This window comes from Lissotriton vulgaris, chromosome 6 (assembly GCF_964263255.1).
Source record: "Lissotriton vulgaris chromosome 6, aLisVul1.2, whole genome shotgun sequence".
Lineage (NCBI taxonomy): Eukaryota > Metazoa > Chordata > Amphibia > Caudata > Salamandridae > Lissotriton > Lissotriton vulgaris.
The window spans coordinates 1,900,502,782-1,900,519,835 of NC_141694.1; the positions used below are offsets into that span (position 1 = coordinate 1,900,502,782).

General features: G+C 42.2%; 1 protein-coding gene across 1 annotated transcript in view; it reads right to left on the reverse strand.

Moving 5' to 3' along the window:
* Positions 1-4,155: 4,155 nt before the first annotated feature.
* Positions 4,156-17,054, reverse strand: part of LOC147709842 (uncharacterized) — a 67,556-nt gene continuing 54,657 nt past the window's right edge. Inside the window, exon 2 of the mRNA XM_086928294.1 lies at positions 4,156-8,109. Coding sequence (XP_086784420.1) covers positions 5,565-7,157 — 1,593 coding nt within the window. The 5' untranslated portion in view covers positions 7,158-8,109 and the 3' untranslated portion in view covers positions 4,156-5,564. The remainder of the gene's footprint in view (positions 8,110-17,054) is intronic.

A 17,054-nucleotide genomic window follows, 5' to 3' on the forward strand; every position in this document is an offset into this window, starting at 1 on the left:
GCCGATATTCATGTGCCTCTATCACAAATATAACTGTACTACCTCTCGACGATACGCCGCTATTTACAAGTTTGAGAGTTACACTCTCTCTTACATTGACCGGGATGATTATAGACTCCAGGTCATTTTGTTGGAAATTTGTGTCGTCTAACAACAGTTGAGCTGCCAAAGCCTCTCTCTTTTTCTTTTTCGTCGTCACTCTGTGTCATTTTGTTGACCGAAAGTTTGCAGAACAAGTTTCAAGGAAACAAAGATTAGGTGCACAATATTTTGGAACACTGTATTCTTAAAGGTTGAATAAACCAAAACTACTACATAGGATTCTCGTCCTATTTAGTTTTAGCGGATACTACCCTTTTACCCACTCCAGATGTCTTTTGGAGATTTTACGGGAAAAGGGGTCTGTGTGAAAAGCACAACTGAGTTACTCTAGTATTTAGCGTTAAATTATCGCCTTACCAAACGTTGGGCGCCATGTAGTGTAGTTCCTATATTCCCAATAGGCTCTGTGCATTGGAATAACATAAACAATAGTTTAGACGTAGGACTGAGGTCGGCTAGGTCTCTATTGAATATGTTAGACTTAATTGTGAATGGCAGCTAGCTCAGAGGTCACTAGAAACTTTCTTGAATGAACAAGAAGGGATTAGTTTCTGACAACTGCATAAACGTGACAACTTTGTTCCTGAAGAATAAGAAATATATCTTCAGAGTCGCAGAAACAATAGATGGCTATTTTACTCAGTCAATCGTGCATGCTTCATTTCACCAGAGTTTGCAGAGAAATAGAGGGACGGGCGTTTTCAATAATAGAGGTTATTTATTGAGCAGTCTTCTTTCTCATGCGAGAGAAGTGAATTGCTACAATCGCAATACTTGCTATGAAGTAAAGTATGTACAGTAAAAAGAGTATTATGTAATAATACTGTAAAAGCATGATATCGTTTCTAAGCCATAAGATGCATAAAATGGATAAAATACATACAATGATAATGATAAAAAAGTACTCAACTGGTGCATCTAAAATACGCCTACCCCGGTGTACCTAACCTGAGTCTAGTCCAAGGGAAGAAGTGAGGTGTAGCTTAAGTTTAGTATTTTTCTGCCAAGAATCTATCCAAGAATTCTTTAAGGGTCTAATCAGCTCCGTACCTTGGTTTTAGAATAAAGGAGGTCTTGCATCTCTCTCTCAGGACTCGATCTCCTAGTAACCCGCAAGGGTAGCAGGGAAACACTGGAGCTGGATTACTCTGCAGGAGAAAAGACAGTGTCTCTCTCAGTGCGTCAGCTGGAGGATCGGCTTCCTCAGGCGCTTGCTACGGGCAAGTAGTTTGTCGGTCTGCTCCAAACCACCGTCTGGTTTTCAGGGCAAACGTAGGCATACTTATACCTAAAAGGTGCCGACGCAAGGTTGGACAATATAACGTCAATAAGAACTCGCAGTTCTTCACAAACTCCAGGAGTTCTGGGACAAATCAATACTGAAGCAGGGGGAAGTCCTGGGCTGCTGAAGGTTAGTTTTTCCAAGAACTCGTTGTGGATTCTAAGAACTAGTGGAAGTAGCCATGCCGTTTTTGGACTGCATTGGCTATGTCTAAATATGGACATGATTCTTATGCCTATATAAGGATATAAGTTATATCTATATTTGGGCATGAATTGGGAAAATTACAATAGTGTCCTAGATTCGTCTACAACAACCCTTGGCCCTTTATATGGTTCCTCCCCAGGGTGGGCTTTCCTATGGTACAGTGGCTGTGCGGTGCCCTTCTAATAAATGCCTTATCACTTTCTGTACATTCATATGGTTACTTCATTAAGAACACTTTGTGTCATTTTCCAGGAACTCGCCCCGAGACTTGCAAAGCCATCCCTTGCTTCATCACCCAACTCGCCATTGCCTCTGAACACTATATATTCATAGCAGATCTCAACTTCCACATGGAATACCTTAGCGATCCCAGCACTGACAACCTAATAGAAAGCATGAGCAACATCAGCCTCATCCACCTCATCATCAACCCAACACACATCGTAGGGCACATGCTTGACTCCATCTTCATCTCCAGCGAAACAATCAAGTACCACCATGTCACAGAACTCACCTGGACCGAACAACTCCATTGTCCACTTCACCATCACAGGACACAACGCTACAGAAACCAAAACCAAACCACCCAGAACACCTCAGCGCAACTTAAAAACTGTCTCAGATGCGAACTGGAACAACACTCTCCTTGCCAACTGACCAGACACAGATCCAGACCTTAAACAGGCCATCAAGAACTTCACAGACTGGATCACCGACTATGTCACCCCCGCCGAGCAAGATCAGAGAATCTGCAAAGTATGCCAACTTGTTTACCCCAGAACTTCAGACCTCTCAATGAGACTATTGTTGGCTAGAAAGAATATGGAGTACCAGTAAGGATCCAATATACTACACCACCCTTAGGACAGCGATCAACCACTACCACCTCTTCCTTAAAGAAGCAAAAAAGAGTGCTCTCACATGTTGCATAGAGATCAGCTCAAACCACAACAATGAGCTCTTCGCCATCGTTAGGGAATTCAGCAACCCTGCGTCCACTGAGAATATCATAACTCCCTTCTGGGATCTGTGGGACATGCTTGCTGACTACTTCCATTAGAAGATTGCAGTCATCTACAGGGACTTTGAATTTCAGCTCTCCGCAAGTGACAGCCTCGACTTCCTCTCACCCACCAAGACTGGTGTCTTGTGCATTGCACAAGACACCCTCTATAATGAAGTACTCTGGGGTACCCACTGATCCATGCCCCCACCTTATCTTTAATCTCATGAGCAAGGTTATCAGCTTACAGCTCACAAAACCACTGAACAGATCCATAGCCATGGACTCCTTCCCGGAAGAGTGGTAACACGCAGAAGTGAAACCCCTCCTGAAAAAACCTTCAGCAGACCTAGAGCAGCTGAAGAACTCGCGACTGATACTCCTGCTCTCGTTCCCGGCCAAAGTCTTCGAGAGGTCGATCAAAAGGCAGGTGACCAGACACCAGGAGCACAACCTCCTTGACTCCTCCCAGTTCGGCTGCAAAGCACAGACAGCAGCCATAGATGACATCAGAGCCCTCCATGAGACTGCAGCCCTCATCTTCCTTGACCTGTCAGCTGCCTTCAACATGGTCTTCCACCAGATCCTGATCGACAAGCACACCAGATCAGAATCCAAGGAAATACCCTCAAATGGATCGCATTCTACTTCACCAGAAAAAAACTGACAATCAGACTCCCGCCCAACTTCTGAACCCAAGGACATTATCTGCAGCACCCCCCAAAGGATCCTCAGTTAGCCCTCCCTTCTTCTACACTTACATGACACCCCTAGCCAACATTGTTAGTTTGCACGGGCTGAAGGTCATCTTCTACACCGACTAGACCCACCTCACTACCTCCAGAGACAACTTACATAGGTGACTGGCCAACATCACCAACTGGATGAAGCACAACTGCCTAAAACTGAACACGGACAAGACAGAAGTCCTCATCTTCAGTAACCACGTATCTCCTTGAAGCAATGCATCGGGGTAAGTAGAATCTGGCTTCTTCCCCTCCCCTACCGACCATGCCCAGTGACGCCAGCATTGTCCTGGACAACAAGCTCTCTTTGAAGAAGCAAATCAACATTATCTTTAGATGACTCTCCACCAGACACCTGCAGTCCGCCTCCCTCTTCCTAGCTTAAACTCCGAGAGTCTAAAGCACCTGGCACGGAGGCCTCGGTTACTCCCACCTGGCAGCAAAGACCTGGAATGAACTCCCCCCCTTCACCTGAGATCTGCCTCATCACTGAATCTGGAAAGGACTCAAGACCTGGCTGTTCAACCGATAGGCCCTTCCGGACAATAAATCCTTACCCAGCACCTTGAAAACCTCACTGATGATTTGCTGCGCTTAATACCTATTTATTGATTGAGTCTGTACATTCATATAGATTTTTCTCAGTGGGGATTTTCTAATGTGGGTTTAATTCTCCCTTGCCAATACATGCCTTGCTAAATTCAGTGCGGTCTGCACGGTTGACTTTTGATGTCGAGTTAGCTCTCCATTTATGAATGCGTGGTCACATTCAATACATTTATAGAGTTTCTCTCCTGTGTGAACATTCTGATATATTAAATCAAATCAAGCTTTATTCGGGTGTAAGAAGAACAGCCATAAAAGAACAATAAAATTCATTTACAAAAAAATTTTCAATAAAATTGTTTTTCATTAAGACAGCTAGTAAAAGCAAGGGTAGACACACTACAAGTTAAAATTTCGTGCTGTGCATCAAATAATTTCATTTACGTATAAAGTACAGTTTCACCCGAAAACAAGCTATTCGATGGATGATTAGGATAAGAAATTTTTGCGTGTTTCAGAAAAAGCTCAAAACAAGTAAAAAAAATTCCAGAAATTGACTCCATATGAAGGGGTTACAGTACTAACAGTCGTGAACAGTGGCTAGTTGGGGATGGGGTACAATCCTAGATCATCCCAGGTTCTGCCTGTGTTTGGTAACTAGCTTTTAGAAGGTCGCAACCCTTCGAACAAAGGGTTCGGCGTCTAGGAATTGGAGAGCAAGATAAGCCGGGCGGCACCTGCGGAGGCCCATAATCTTGAGTATTGGCAGAAGCCAATGGCGTCTCAGCTCTTGATAGAATTTACAGAAAAGTGTGATGTGGATTGTCGATTGGGGGGAGCTGTCATCACAAGGACAAGCTTGAAGAGGTTTTTTCCAGGTGTTAATTTGAGGAGAGCTGTCTAGTCTGAACCTGGTTAATAGGAATCTCTCGTAGCCCGTGGAGTTGTATGTTAAATAGGGCTGATATATTAATTTTGTTTGTAATCGATCCCTTGTCACGTTCTATTCATTAATAAGGGTTCTCCCTAGTGTGTATTTGTTTATGCTGCATTAGCTTATTCTTCCTGTGGGAGACTTTATTAAACTCTGTACATACATTGGATTTCTTGCCATGTAGATGTTCAGATTTTGCTTCAGTTTTCCATTTATTATGAATGCTTTGTGGTATTCAGGACATACATATATTTTATCCCATGTGTGAACTTCCTGATCTTGTATTACATTTTGCTTTGTAATTAATCTCTTGTCACATTCTGTAAATTCATGTGGTTTCTCCCCAGTGTGGACACTGATATTACTTTAACTCTCCCTTTATAATAAATACCTTGTCACATGCAGTGCAGTTGAATGGTCACCCTCCATTTGGAATAAATGTTTTGTCACATTTTGTTCAATTATGTGGTTTCTTTCATGTGGGAATATTCTGATAGATTTTTAAACTTTGCTTTGTAATAACTGCTAAGTCACATTTAGTACAGCCATATCGTTTCTCACCAGTGTGGAATTTCTGATGTAGTATTTATCTTTGCCTAGTAATAAATGTATTTTTGCATTATGTACATTTATAGGGTTTCTCTACTACGTGGACTATCTGATGCTGCATAAGATGTGACTTTCTAATAAATGCCTTCTTACATTTTTAATGCAGTTGAATAGTCTATTTCTGGTGGGGATTTTCTAATGTTGCTTCAGCTCTCCATTGGTTATAAATGCTTTGTCACATTCAGTGCATTCATATAGTTTCTCCTCCGTGGAGATTTTCTGAAGTAGCGTTAGCTCTCTCTTTGTTATAAATGCTTTGTCACCTTCTGTACATTCATGTGGTTTCTCCCCAAAGTGGACTTTCTGATGTTCCATTAGATGTGACTTTCTAATGAATGCCTGGTCACATTCTGTACATTGGTAAGGTTTCTCCCCAGTGTGGATTTTCTGATGTCGCTTTAGGTATGCATTTGCTATAAATGCTTGGTCACATTCTGTACATTTATATGGTTTCTTCCCAGTGTGGATTTTCTGATGTACCTTTAGGTTTCCTTTTGCTATAAATACTTTGTCACATTCTGTACATTTATATGGTTTTTCCCCAGTGTGGATTTTCTGATGTAGCTTTAGCGCTCCAAATGTTATAAATGCCTTATCACATTCTGTACATTCATATGGTTTCTCCCCAGTGTGGATTTTCTGATGTCGCTTTAGCTTTACATTTTCTATAAATGCTTTGTCACATTCTGTACATTTATATGCTTTCTCCCCAGTGTGGATTTTCTGATGTCGCTTTAGCTTTACATTTTCTACAAATGCTTTGTCACAGTCTGTACATTTATATGGTTTTTCCCCAGTGTGGATTTTATGATGTAGCTTTAGATCTCCATTTCTTGTAAATGCTTTGTCACATTCTGTACATTTATATGGTTTGTCGCCAGTGTGGATATTCTGGTGTTGCTTTAGGTTTCCATTTGATATAAATACTTTGTCACATTCTGTACATTTATATGGGTTCTCCCCAGTGTGGATTTTCTGGTGTTGCTTTAGCGTTCGATTTGCTATAAATACTTTGTCACATTCTGTACATTCATATGGTTGTTCCCCAGTGTGGATATTCTGATGTAGTTTTAGAAATACATTTTTTGTAAATGCTTTGTCACAGTCTGTACATTTATATGGTTTCTCCCCAGTGTGGATTCTGTGATGTAGCTTTAGATCTGCATTTCTTGTAAATGCTTTGTCACATTCTGTACATTTATATGGTTTCTCACCAGTGTGGATTTTCTGGTGTTGCTTTAGCATTCCATTTGATATAAATACTTTGTCACATTCTGTACATTTATATGGTTTCTCCCCAGTGTGGATTTTCAGGTGTTGGTTTAGCTCTCCAAGTGTTATAACTGCCTTATCACATTCTGGACATTTATATGGTTTCTCCCCAGTGTGGATTTTGTGATGTCGTTTTAGCTCTCCACGTGTTATAAATGCCTTATCACATTCTATACATTTATATGGTTTCTCCCCAGTGTGGATTTTCTGATGATCCATTAGATGTGACTTTCTAATGAATGCTTTGTCACATTCTGTACATTTATATGGTTTCTCCCCAGTGTGGATTTTCTGGTGTTGGTTTAGCTCTCCAAGTGTTATAAATGCCTTATCACATTCTATACATTTATATGGTTTCTCCCCAGTGTGGATTTTGTGATGTCGTTTTAGTTGATCACTTACTACAAATGTTTTGTCACATTCTATACATTTATACAGTCCCTCCTCGGTACGCATTTGTTGATGCTGCTTTAGGTTTTTATTCTTTATGAACACTTTATTACAGTCAATACATTCATATGGTTTCTATCCGGTGTGGATTTTGTAATGCTGCCTTAGATTCTTCTTCCTATGGAACACTATTACATTCTGTACATATACATGTTTTCTAGTGGACACTCTGATGCTACATTAGGTCTTTCATTGCAAAGTAAATGTTTCCACAATCAATCAATATGGTTCTTCTCCAGTATGATTTTCTGATGTTGCACTTGCTCTTTCTCTCCCTAATAAATGTGTTGTCACTTTCTAGATATTCATACGGTTTCTCTTCTGTGTGTTCATTCTGATCCAGGATAGCTCTTCAGTCGTAATGAGAACCTTATCAGACTTGCTTCAGTATGTCAGTGTGTTATTTCGTCAATGTAAACCAGGTGATCCCTAAGAGTCAAGTACAGACCACATTGGGCAGTTTAGGTTTTCTGCTGTTGAAACAGACTTTGGCGAGGCATTAGCCTTCAAGGGAAGAATTTGAGATGCAATGTTTTTACATCACTTCCTACACAAGTGATGTTTAATGGAGAAGTGTGGCTCAATGGTTAGAGCAGCAGACCCTGATGCAGAGGTCTGGCCCGGGACCAGGGTTCAATTCCTGCTTTGGCGGCTCTTGGACTCAATTTCCCCGGACGTGATAATTCTCGCCTCGGTGCCTCTTCTAATCATAGGTCCCACTCTGCAACTCTGGGCAATAGCTTGCTTAATCTCCACAACGGCCCCAACAGCGCTAGGATGCCTGGCTTCACCTTGGGGGTACCCAGGAGTTGACAATCCACATGAAAACCAGGAAGGGTTCCACAGCGGTATGAATTCAGTGCTACGAGACCCCTGGGTAGCAGCAGTGCGCTATACAAGTACAAACAAACACATTTAATGCCTTCACCTTTTTTGTTCTTTACTGCATTTATTTCACCTGTTGGGGGAAAAAAAACACTGGATAAGCTTAAATGGCAGGTCCATCACGAAAATCTATTGGCATTTAATGAGACATTTAATTGACCACAGAGACAAGTGCACTGAAGACATTCTAGATTACACTTTTAATGTAAAGATGCAAAAGGCAGAGCAAGGGAATACGATCCTTCCTTAACACCCTCCTATCGCGGAGTGTAGACTCAAGGAGAAACCAAGACTCCAGTTGAGTCTTTTGTCAGCGGTTCTGTGTAGATCCATAGGTGTCGGATTTGATGGGGCCAGAGCCTCTGCATTTATATCCAAATGTGCCTTTGATGTGAGGGAAACTTCAAAGAGTGGTTCTGAAATGCACCAGTATCTCTTCCAATCCCAGCACTCACTCCAGACTACCAAAGGGAGTTATCATTCCATTGTATGGGGTCTGTCTACTACCCTGTGAAAGGTAAGAGTGGGCCCCTTCCTCCCATCTGCCCAGAAAAATCCATCGGGAAGCAGATGGATGCAGATAAGTGCAAAATCACACCCAACCCTTGCAGTGTCTGTAGCTCTCTAGAAGGAATACACAAAGGGGTCGGTCACCTAGGTCAGACGTGTATTAGAGACAGGGTGTAAAGCACATAGAGAAGTACAAGCAGAGAAACGTCCACTTTCTAAAAGGAGCTTTTCTAAAATAGTAATGTTGAATCCGACTTTACCAGTAAAGAGGATTTATCATTACCATTGCAAAGATATAAAACATGAAACGGCTACTCCTTTGCAATCAGGAATTACAGCTTAAAGGTATTCTAAGGAATTCCCAGTTCTAGCCAATGAGGGGAGTAGGCCTTACAGCAGTGAAAAAGTAATTTAGCTGTTTGTCACTACCAGGACATGAAAAAACATAGAAGTATATGTTCTGCCTTTTACTCACATAGCGTCTCACACTTTGGGTTACCAAGGGCCTTCCTTAGGGGTGACTTATATGTAACAAAAGGGGAGTTTTATGCTTGGCAAGTAGCTTTAAATGCCAAGTCAAAGTGGCAGTAAACGTCACACACAAGCACTGCAGTGACAGGCCTGAGACATGGTTTCAGGCTGCATATGTGGGTGGCACGGTCAGTGCTGCAGCCCACTAGCAGCAAATAATTAGCAGGCTCTGGGCACATGTAGTGCACTTTACTAGGGGCTTATAAGCAAATTAAATATGCCAAGTGAGTGTGAGCTCATGTTACCATGTTTAGGGGAGAGATCACCAACACTTTAGCACTGATTGGCAGTGGTAGCGGGTGCAGAGTCCTAAAGTCAGTCATAATGAGCACAGAAAATGGAGGGAGGCAGGTAAATAATTAGGGAAAAACCACCCTATGGCTGCCAGGTCTAACAGAGCCTTTTCCAGTGACTAGACCACACAACAAAGAGCATCACATTAACGGCAGAAAATGTAATTAATTGTTGCAAGGGTGTCCTGTATTCTATCAGAGAGCCTGTGATGGGACCCGGACAATAATCTGAGCATCTTTCACATAGTGTAACTCCACAGATGAGGCTCTGACCAGATCTACACAAGGAACAGGAGGTTTACACCCATAATAAACACACATTGGCATAGTCAAGAAGTCTCACCTTTTAGACATGTAGGCTTTGCCAATGCTGCACAACACCAAGAAAGAACAAGCATTTGCAATGCAATAGGTCTTGCATTTTTTAGAGTTGGAGCTACTAGTGTAAATATAAATATTTTTTACTTATGCGTTTAGTAGTGGATGGATGTGATGGCAATTGTGTGTTTCACAATCAATTTATAATCAAGCGTATGGTTTGTGTTGTGTTTCTGGTGTATGGGGCTTACTGGGATACAGTTTAAAGCAATCCTGGATTTGTTTTAGCAAATGAATACTATGCAGTTATTAAAGACACAACGAGAATGCTTTATTACATAAAGGAAAATGCTGGGTATGGAAATATTGAACCCAAGAGAATAAGAGTCACCTGATTATTTTATTTGTGGGTATTTAATAACGTTAAGCAGTATGATGGTGCTAATTTTACCTGTTTTTTAACACCCTGTTGGGTGGGTGCTATGAATCTGGTGTGATTATCCCTAGGGCTCCTCAACGAGCAGAATAAAGAGAAAATTCTGGGTTGTAACTAGTAGGTTTGTGCACAGACTAATCAAACCTAGCTGGAGGTTGTAATGGTAGGATGAGAATGGAGACAGACTGGGGAAGCACTGGATACATAGGCATGGGGAGCAGAGACACGATGAGCAGGGCTACAGTGAGACAATGTGAGCTGAAGCAGACACAGGAATTACAGGTTATGAAGGCAGCGATACAAACATAAACCAAAGGGGGTGCATTTGGGGGGGGGGAGGGGGGACACACAATTAAGCACAGGGTATCAACCAGGCATTAGGTAAAAAGAGGAGGATGAACACCCGTCAAGGCACAGAGACTGGGGGTGCAAGCAATGGATACACAGTAGGAGCGAAGATGACTGGTGAGAGCTAGCATATTGCAGGGATACAGTGAGCTCATACAGCTGCGGAAAAACCGAAGTGATGTATCTCTGCGTGAACCCATTAGGAGGTAGCAAAGAAGTGTCCTGAATTTTTACTCTCATCGTCCTAAATTTACACCAATGCCAGTTGGTCACCCTAGGTGGTAGGGGTGCATAGAGCGCCTGTTGGGCCTAGGAGAGGGGGCAATGGCTAGTGCCTGAGAGGAGGTAAATGGTAGGCAAGCAGAGTGCTTTAGGTGAAGGAGGCAAAGAAAGTGCTCTGGGGAGAAGGGGCAGTGGGGATTGCTTCAAAGGAAGGAGATTGTAAAAGAAAAACCCAGCGCTGGTGAATCGCATTCTCAATGACATGGAGTCATCATGTAAACCTACCTAGTCAGTAAAGACTTTGAGGGTGGAGCCATGTTAGGTTTTCAAAATATCCACCTGAATCCTATTTACATGCTGTAATGAAAATGGGAACCAGAATGGGTGTGTAGTCTGGCCCTTGTCAACCTGCGTTGAGTGACCCTAATTTATAAACAATTAGAAAGCATGATCACTATGCTTCCACAAGAAGAGCAGTCATCTTTTTGATGCTAATAATCATACCCAAAATTAAACTCACTTTTATACAAAAAAAAACAATGCTCTAGCTAGGAAGGCATGTGTTATTGATATGTGATGGTGCAGAGTTTCGAAAGGAACCCTGGTCAAGAAAGCCCCCCCCCCCCCCAGAGTAACAGTTAACAGCACCTAGAAGCTTGCACTGATTAACATTGTCGTTTATGTTGTGAATTAAATATGGCTGTTTTAATGGGTTTCCTTTTTTGCGCAGGCGCGTAATGCATGATGTCACATTCTTGGTGGGAATCTTTAGCAGCTGCGCAGTAGTGTTTTAACTTGGTCGCTAATATAGTGTGTGGACGGGTTAAGCTTAAATTGTGTTTTTAAAGTGTCATTTAATGTTATTAATGCCAAACGCAATAGGGATAGCAACAGTAGTTGGTGGGAATGTTGAAACATTTCGATTTCTATAATTCTTTATTTCTGGATGTTAACAAATGTTTCTTTCTGATTTATTAGTTTTGCTTTTGTCACTGGTTGGGGTTGATGAGTTGGAGCTGCTATCGTTGGCACACATGTGCCCATGGGGGAGAAAACAGCCATATTACATCTTAAGAGTCCTCCGGAGGCCAAGGTCACCACACTGTGAACTGTGGGAAGAAGCTGCCACAAGAAAGCTTTGCTCAAAATGTTGTTGTATCAAATTGTTATTTGCATTTGTGTACAATGGGTGGGAATAAAGCTTTGAAACATCGAGGGAATGGGAATGGTAAAACAATAACTGTTCAGAAAGGTACTCGTGTGACTTAACGAGATGTGCTCATCCCATTTCCCCATCCAATCAGAGACTGCGAACCCAAGGTATTGAAACATTTAGAATTGTTTCCAAGGTGTAGAAAGTATATAATAGGGCGGAGTCCTGTCATAAGAGTTCAGTTGGTCCGTCAGTAGCCATCGATGCTTTCGGTCAGAATTGCAGTGGGAAGAGAAGCAGATAGAGAGCTGTCAGCCTGAATCTATGTCAGGTGATACCACATCCATCAGAATTGCTGTCGGGAGGTGCAGTGGGTCGATCGAGTGACCAGAGGAGTCGAGGGGAGGAAGCTGATACCGAAGTTAGAGAAGCCTGCAGAGCAGAGTCCGAGGTCCCGAAGTCCATCCAGAGTGGGGAGTCCACCCGAGGTCCCGTGGGTTGTCCGGAGTCATTATCCTGAGTCCCGCTCCATTCCTGGTCCAGAGAGGGGAGTTTTGTCCGGTGTGACATTGCATGTCACTATCCAAACTTTTAGGTAATTATGAGCACACAGGTACCTGGGGTTTATTAGATGTTGCACACTTCTATACCTTTGCTATGGTATGCTTTTCATTTCAGGCGTTATTTTCTGCAATGATTTAAGCGCCTGTTTTCTATTGCAATCTGTGACTTTGTAGGGTTTATAGAGAATATTTCTCTTTGTATTTACCTTATGCAAAATTCTTATGTAAAGATTGTTCAAACCTCCTACAGGTGTGGTTATTCAAGACAGCTAATTAGACCGACTAAAAAGTGAGTAAATCATTATCTACCAGCCACTTAAACGCCAGGATCCAGGGCTTGAGGTATGGTAAGACCTCAAGGGAAATATATGACAGGAACGTAAGGGTAAGTAGTTGGATCGCCGAACCGAACTGGTGCGGATGGGTGAATGGGGCCCAGTGTGTTGAGTGTGTGTTTGTGAAGCTTGTCAGGTCCGGCTCGGGGAAGCGTGCGCGCCATCAGTAAAGCGTGGTAGCAGAGGGATGGTTAGGGTATAAGTGGCTAGGTAAGGTAAGTAAATGAACACAACTTAGGCGACGTACTGAGGTGAGTAAAAGACGTGGAAAGGATCCGAAAATATATGTGTCATATGTGTTAACTAACCTCTTTATGTTACATGTAAATGTGGTACCTGTTACATGTTGTCCGGAAATTCCTAGGAATATTGGAAGCAGGTAGCAACTGGTAGTTACACTGCAGTTGAGGTTACTTGTTTGGTCAGTGCTGAAGAGTTACGCAGGACTCTGAGGTTCTGTGACGATTTGAACCCGTGTTTTCAACATTGTCGTAAACTCATAATTCTGGTACCAGTGAACCGCAAATGATCCATTTGATCCTGGTGTTTTCGCTACGCAGTGAGCAAGAGCACTCCTGTTATAACCACATTTCCGATTTACCCATGGCATCCATTTTAGATCATGGCATCCATCTTGTATTCTTGCCCTCACATAGTCAATGGACACACAGTGACCTCTGATACACTTAGGGACATGTAGGCTTTAGCCGGCGATTCACCTTGCCAGTGACACGTGCACCTTAGGACAGAAATGCTGTGACCGCATGACTCGGCAAAAGCTGCCTCCTCTGCCTGAGGCCAGCCCTGCTATACTGGTTCTCGTGTTCGTTGGCCTGATCATGATTAGGCAGCCGAAGCTGGTAGCCTTGCCCATTTACGACCCACAAACATCTCTTATCCTGTTTTTCTATCTTCTACACCTGGCTCTGCTCCTTTCCTTCTGGGCCTTTATTAGGGGGAGGTAACCAAATTTGCGATGAGGCGGTCCGGCTCTTGAATGAAAAGACGACATGGGATTATGATCGAACAGTGAGAACCCCTCGTATGTAATGTTTTGACATCAGATATTGTTGACTATTCCTGTGCAACGCCAAATATTTATTGTTTAGGACATAAAGGTTGAGAAACGCACTAGTATGTGGAGAATGTTGCCCCCAGCTAAAAAAAACTGTATTTAAGGAGCAACCCACTTTGTGCAAATCGAACAGGCTCCTAGATTCTGCCTGTGTGTAGTTTCTGTGACTTCTGTGTCCCTGCAGTAATAAACCTTTGGTCTTTGACGCCACCATCGAGAAGCCTGTGTTTCTGTTTATTTGTGCACCAAGACAGGTAGCACTCAGGGGTCTTCGGGTGTTGTCCCTGACACCTCTGGACAGTAATTAAAAGTCCAGAACTCCAACTCGAGGCACAAAGTTAGGGAATCAAGAGTGTATGACAGTAAAGGGCTCGCTAGCGAAATCTTGGTATTATATTACCTAGTAAGGGTAGCATCAGGAGACTAGTAGGAGTGCCGATACTTAAGTGAAGGGCAAACTGGAAAGTAGGTTCTGCTCGCAGTGCGTGAAGGATAAGACGGAATTTGTTTTATTTGTAGTATGTGGAGAGTAAAATAGAAGATTTTATTCGTTAGTATGTGCGGATTTTAGTTTAGAAGATCAAACATAGTAGCAAATATTTTTATGTTGTTCTGAATAAAAGCGCAAGAAACGCGAGGGAAAGAATCAGTCCTGGGAGAGTGCTGACATCACGATAGACCGCGCTGGGATTGGAGTAACCAGCGCGCGTGTAAGGGAAATTGTGAAAGAAGGGTCAAACCTGTGGGAAGTAGAACTGACGTAGCTCAAACGCAGCAACAGTATGGGTTGGCAAATAAATAAAGGAAAAATCCAGGGTGGTTCACCGCAGGGATTGTATCAAGCATTGTGTTTAAAGGAGTGTTAGACAAATATAGACCAAACCCATATGCCGTTCTACTACACTCCAAGGAAGGTTTTGCATCCTAGTGGACAACCTTTAGGTTATGCAGGAAGACGATTTTTAAGCGAAAGAGTAGCAAATATGTACAGCCCTAGCAAGAAATTGACACTTATGGGAAAATTGAAAAACTTGTTCAAACCCGACAAACGGATAGGAACGAGGGAGGGCATTCTTATCGCTCCCCCTGGAACACCCGTATCTCACATGGCATTTGAGAGGGGTTACCATACTTGTATATGGGTAGAAAACTGGGCAGAGTATACGAAGGATGATGGAGCATTAGCATTCCCGGAACATGGTTGCTTTAATAGAGAAGAATTACATAATTTGAGAAGGAGAATGAATGAGCTTGCGCCCCGACCTAGGATGACGCAATATTAGGCGTTAGAAGAATGGGAACTAGAGGCTCTCGCTCAAATAAATAAGAAGGGCTTGAAGGGTCTGAAGGAACTTTATCCAAGTTTACCAAAGGATAACCGAGAAACTAATGAAGGGTTGGATAGGAGCAACCATGATCGAAGGAATGTTCCCCATGAGAGAAGGGGAGGAGTTTACTGGCGGAAAATGTACTGAAAAGAAAAATCGTTTGAATCCTATGAGTAGTATGACATGAGGATGATTATTTAGATGATATATTGATGAAGACAGCCTCCTTACCAAGAGCAGCATCCCTCCCCAAGTGCCCCCACACCAAGCTTACCTATACCGCTAGTTCCGCAAGTAGTGCATAAACCAACAGAAGAAAGAGGATTGCATGATAAGGAAAGAGCTGCCATTAGTAAAAACAGGGAAGAATTATTCCATAAAATAACTCAATTAGGTGCTCACCCGGAACCTTTAACGATTCCAGTAACTATTGGGACAGTGGTACCACTATACGGGAACCAATCCGTTGGCCCGAATCCTGTAGCATTAAGCACACCTACCACTTTGAATCCTGTAGTACAAAGTTTAACAAACACGTCTGTACCTAAAAATACGACAGGAAACAATAGTCAATGATGATGAAATGAGTGAATGTGAATCAATAATATCCTTAATGGATTTGCCCATAGGGGGTAAATTAGATGATACCCCGAGAAGAACCATTCCTCGAGCTCGATAAGAGGTAAGGCTAGATCCTGGCTCGAGCACTCCGAGTGGATCAATCGTTACTCCTGAAGAAATAGAGAGATGGTCTCGAGAAAGAGAAAGACCAAATCAGTTACCGGAAGTCCTAGACGTATATAAATTAAGAGTAGAATTAGAGTAATTGATAGCAGGAAATGTGGGTTTAGACTGATTAAAACACCTATAGTGATGCTAAATTGTTGTTTATGTGTAAAAGCATCACTCGAAATGTTAAAATATATCATGAAAAATTAAGTGATTTGACATTGGCATTAGACATTGACATTGGGAGGTCTAAAGCGTTGCAACGACCCTACAGAGCAGAATTTAGTGAAAAGGATCTGGAACACATGAATGTATCAGGAAGGAAATTACAGATTAAAGAATTGTTGACGACTCTTCAGAAATGGGGTGACTTGGAAAAATAGAGGAACAGGTGGACAAAGAAAAGGGATGAAGCCCAGGGAAGCAAGACTGCTTCCAGATATGTGTTACAAGAAAAAGACAAAGTAGAAGGGGTTTTTCCAATGAGAGAAGTACCCGGAGGTGGGTATGTGCATGTTCCATGGACAAGACAGGATATACTATCCTTTACCAAGGACTTCACCAAACTTAGAGATAATCCTGTTGAATGGTACCGGCAGGTAGACTGATTTGTAAAAGTGTCAAAGGTATTATTAAAAGACTTTGATGGACTGTTTGAAATAGTAGTGCCCCCGGATTTGTGGACAGAATGTAAAATCACTGTAGATTGTCCAAATGACAAATATCCCAGAGACCGCAAAACAGGAGCTCCATCGCCAAACGTGATGAGAAAATACGATCAGGTAGTTACCTATTTGAAGGGGAAAACCCCCCCTAAAGAAACTGATTGGGTAAGAATTGACCGTACTACACAAGAGAAAAATGAATCGGTAAATGCATATTATGAACGATTACTGCAAGTATTCAAACAGTATAGTGGAATGGATAATATCACTAGCAAAGTCATGGGACAGTTTGTGTATTGATTTGCGACGGGATTTAAACCTGAAATCGGAGATATGATCAAACAGCATATGTTGTGTTGGCAAATAAAACCCATAGATGATATACTCAAATACGCAAAATATTGTGGAGACGAAATCGACAATAAGAGAAAACAGTTAGAGAAAAAAGGTTATGTGGGTACAGGTGAAACTGGTGGAACAGCAAGAGCAACTGTTGCTCAAGCAATTGGAGG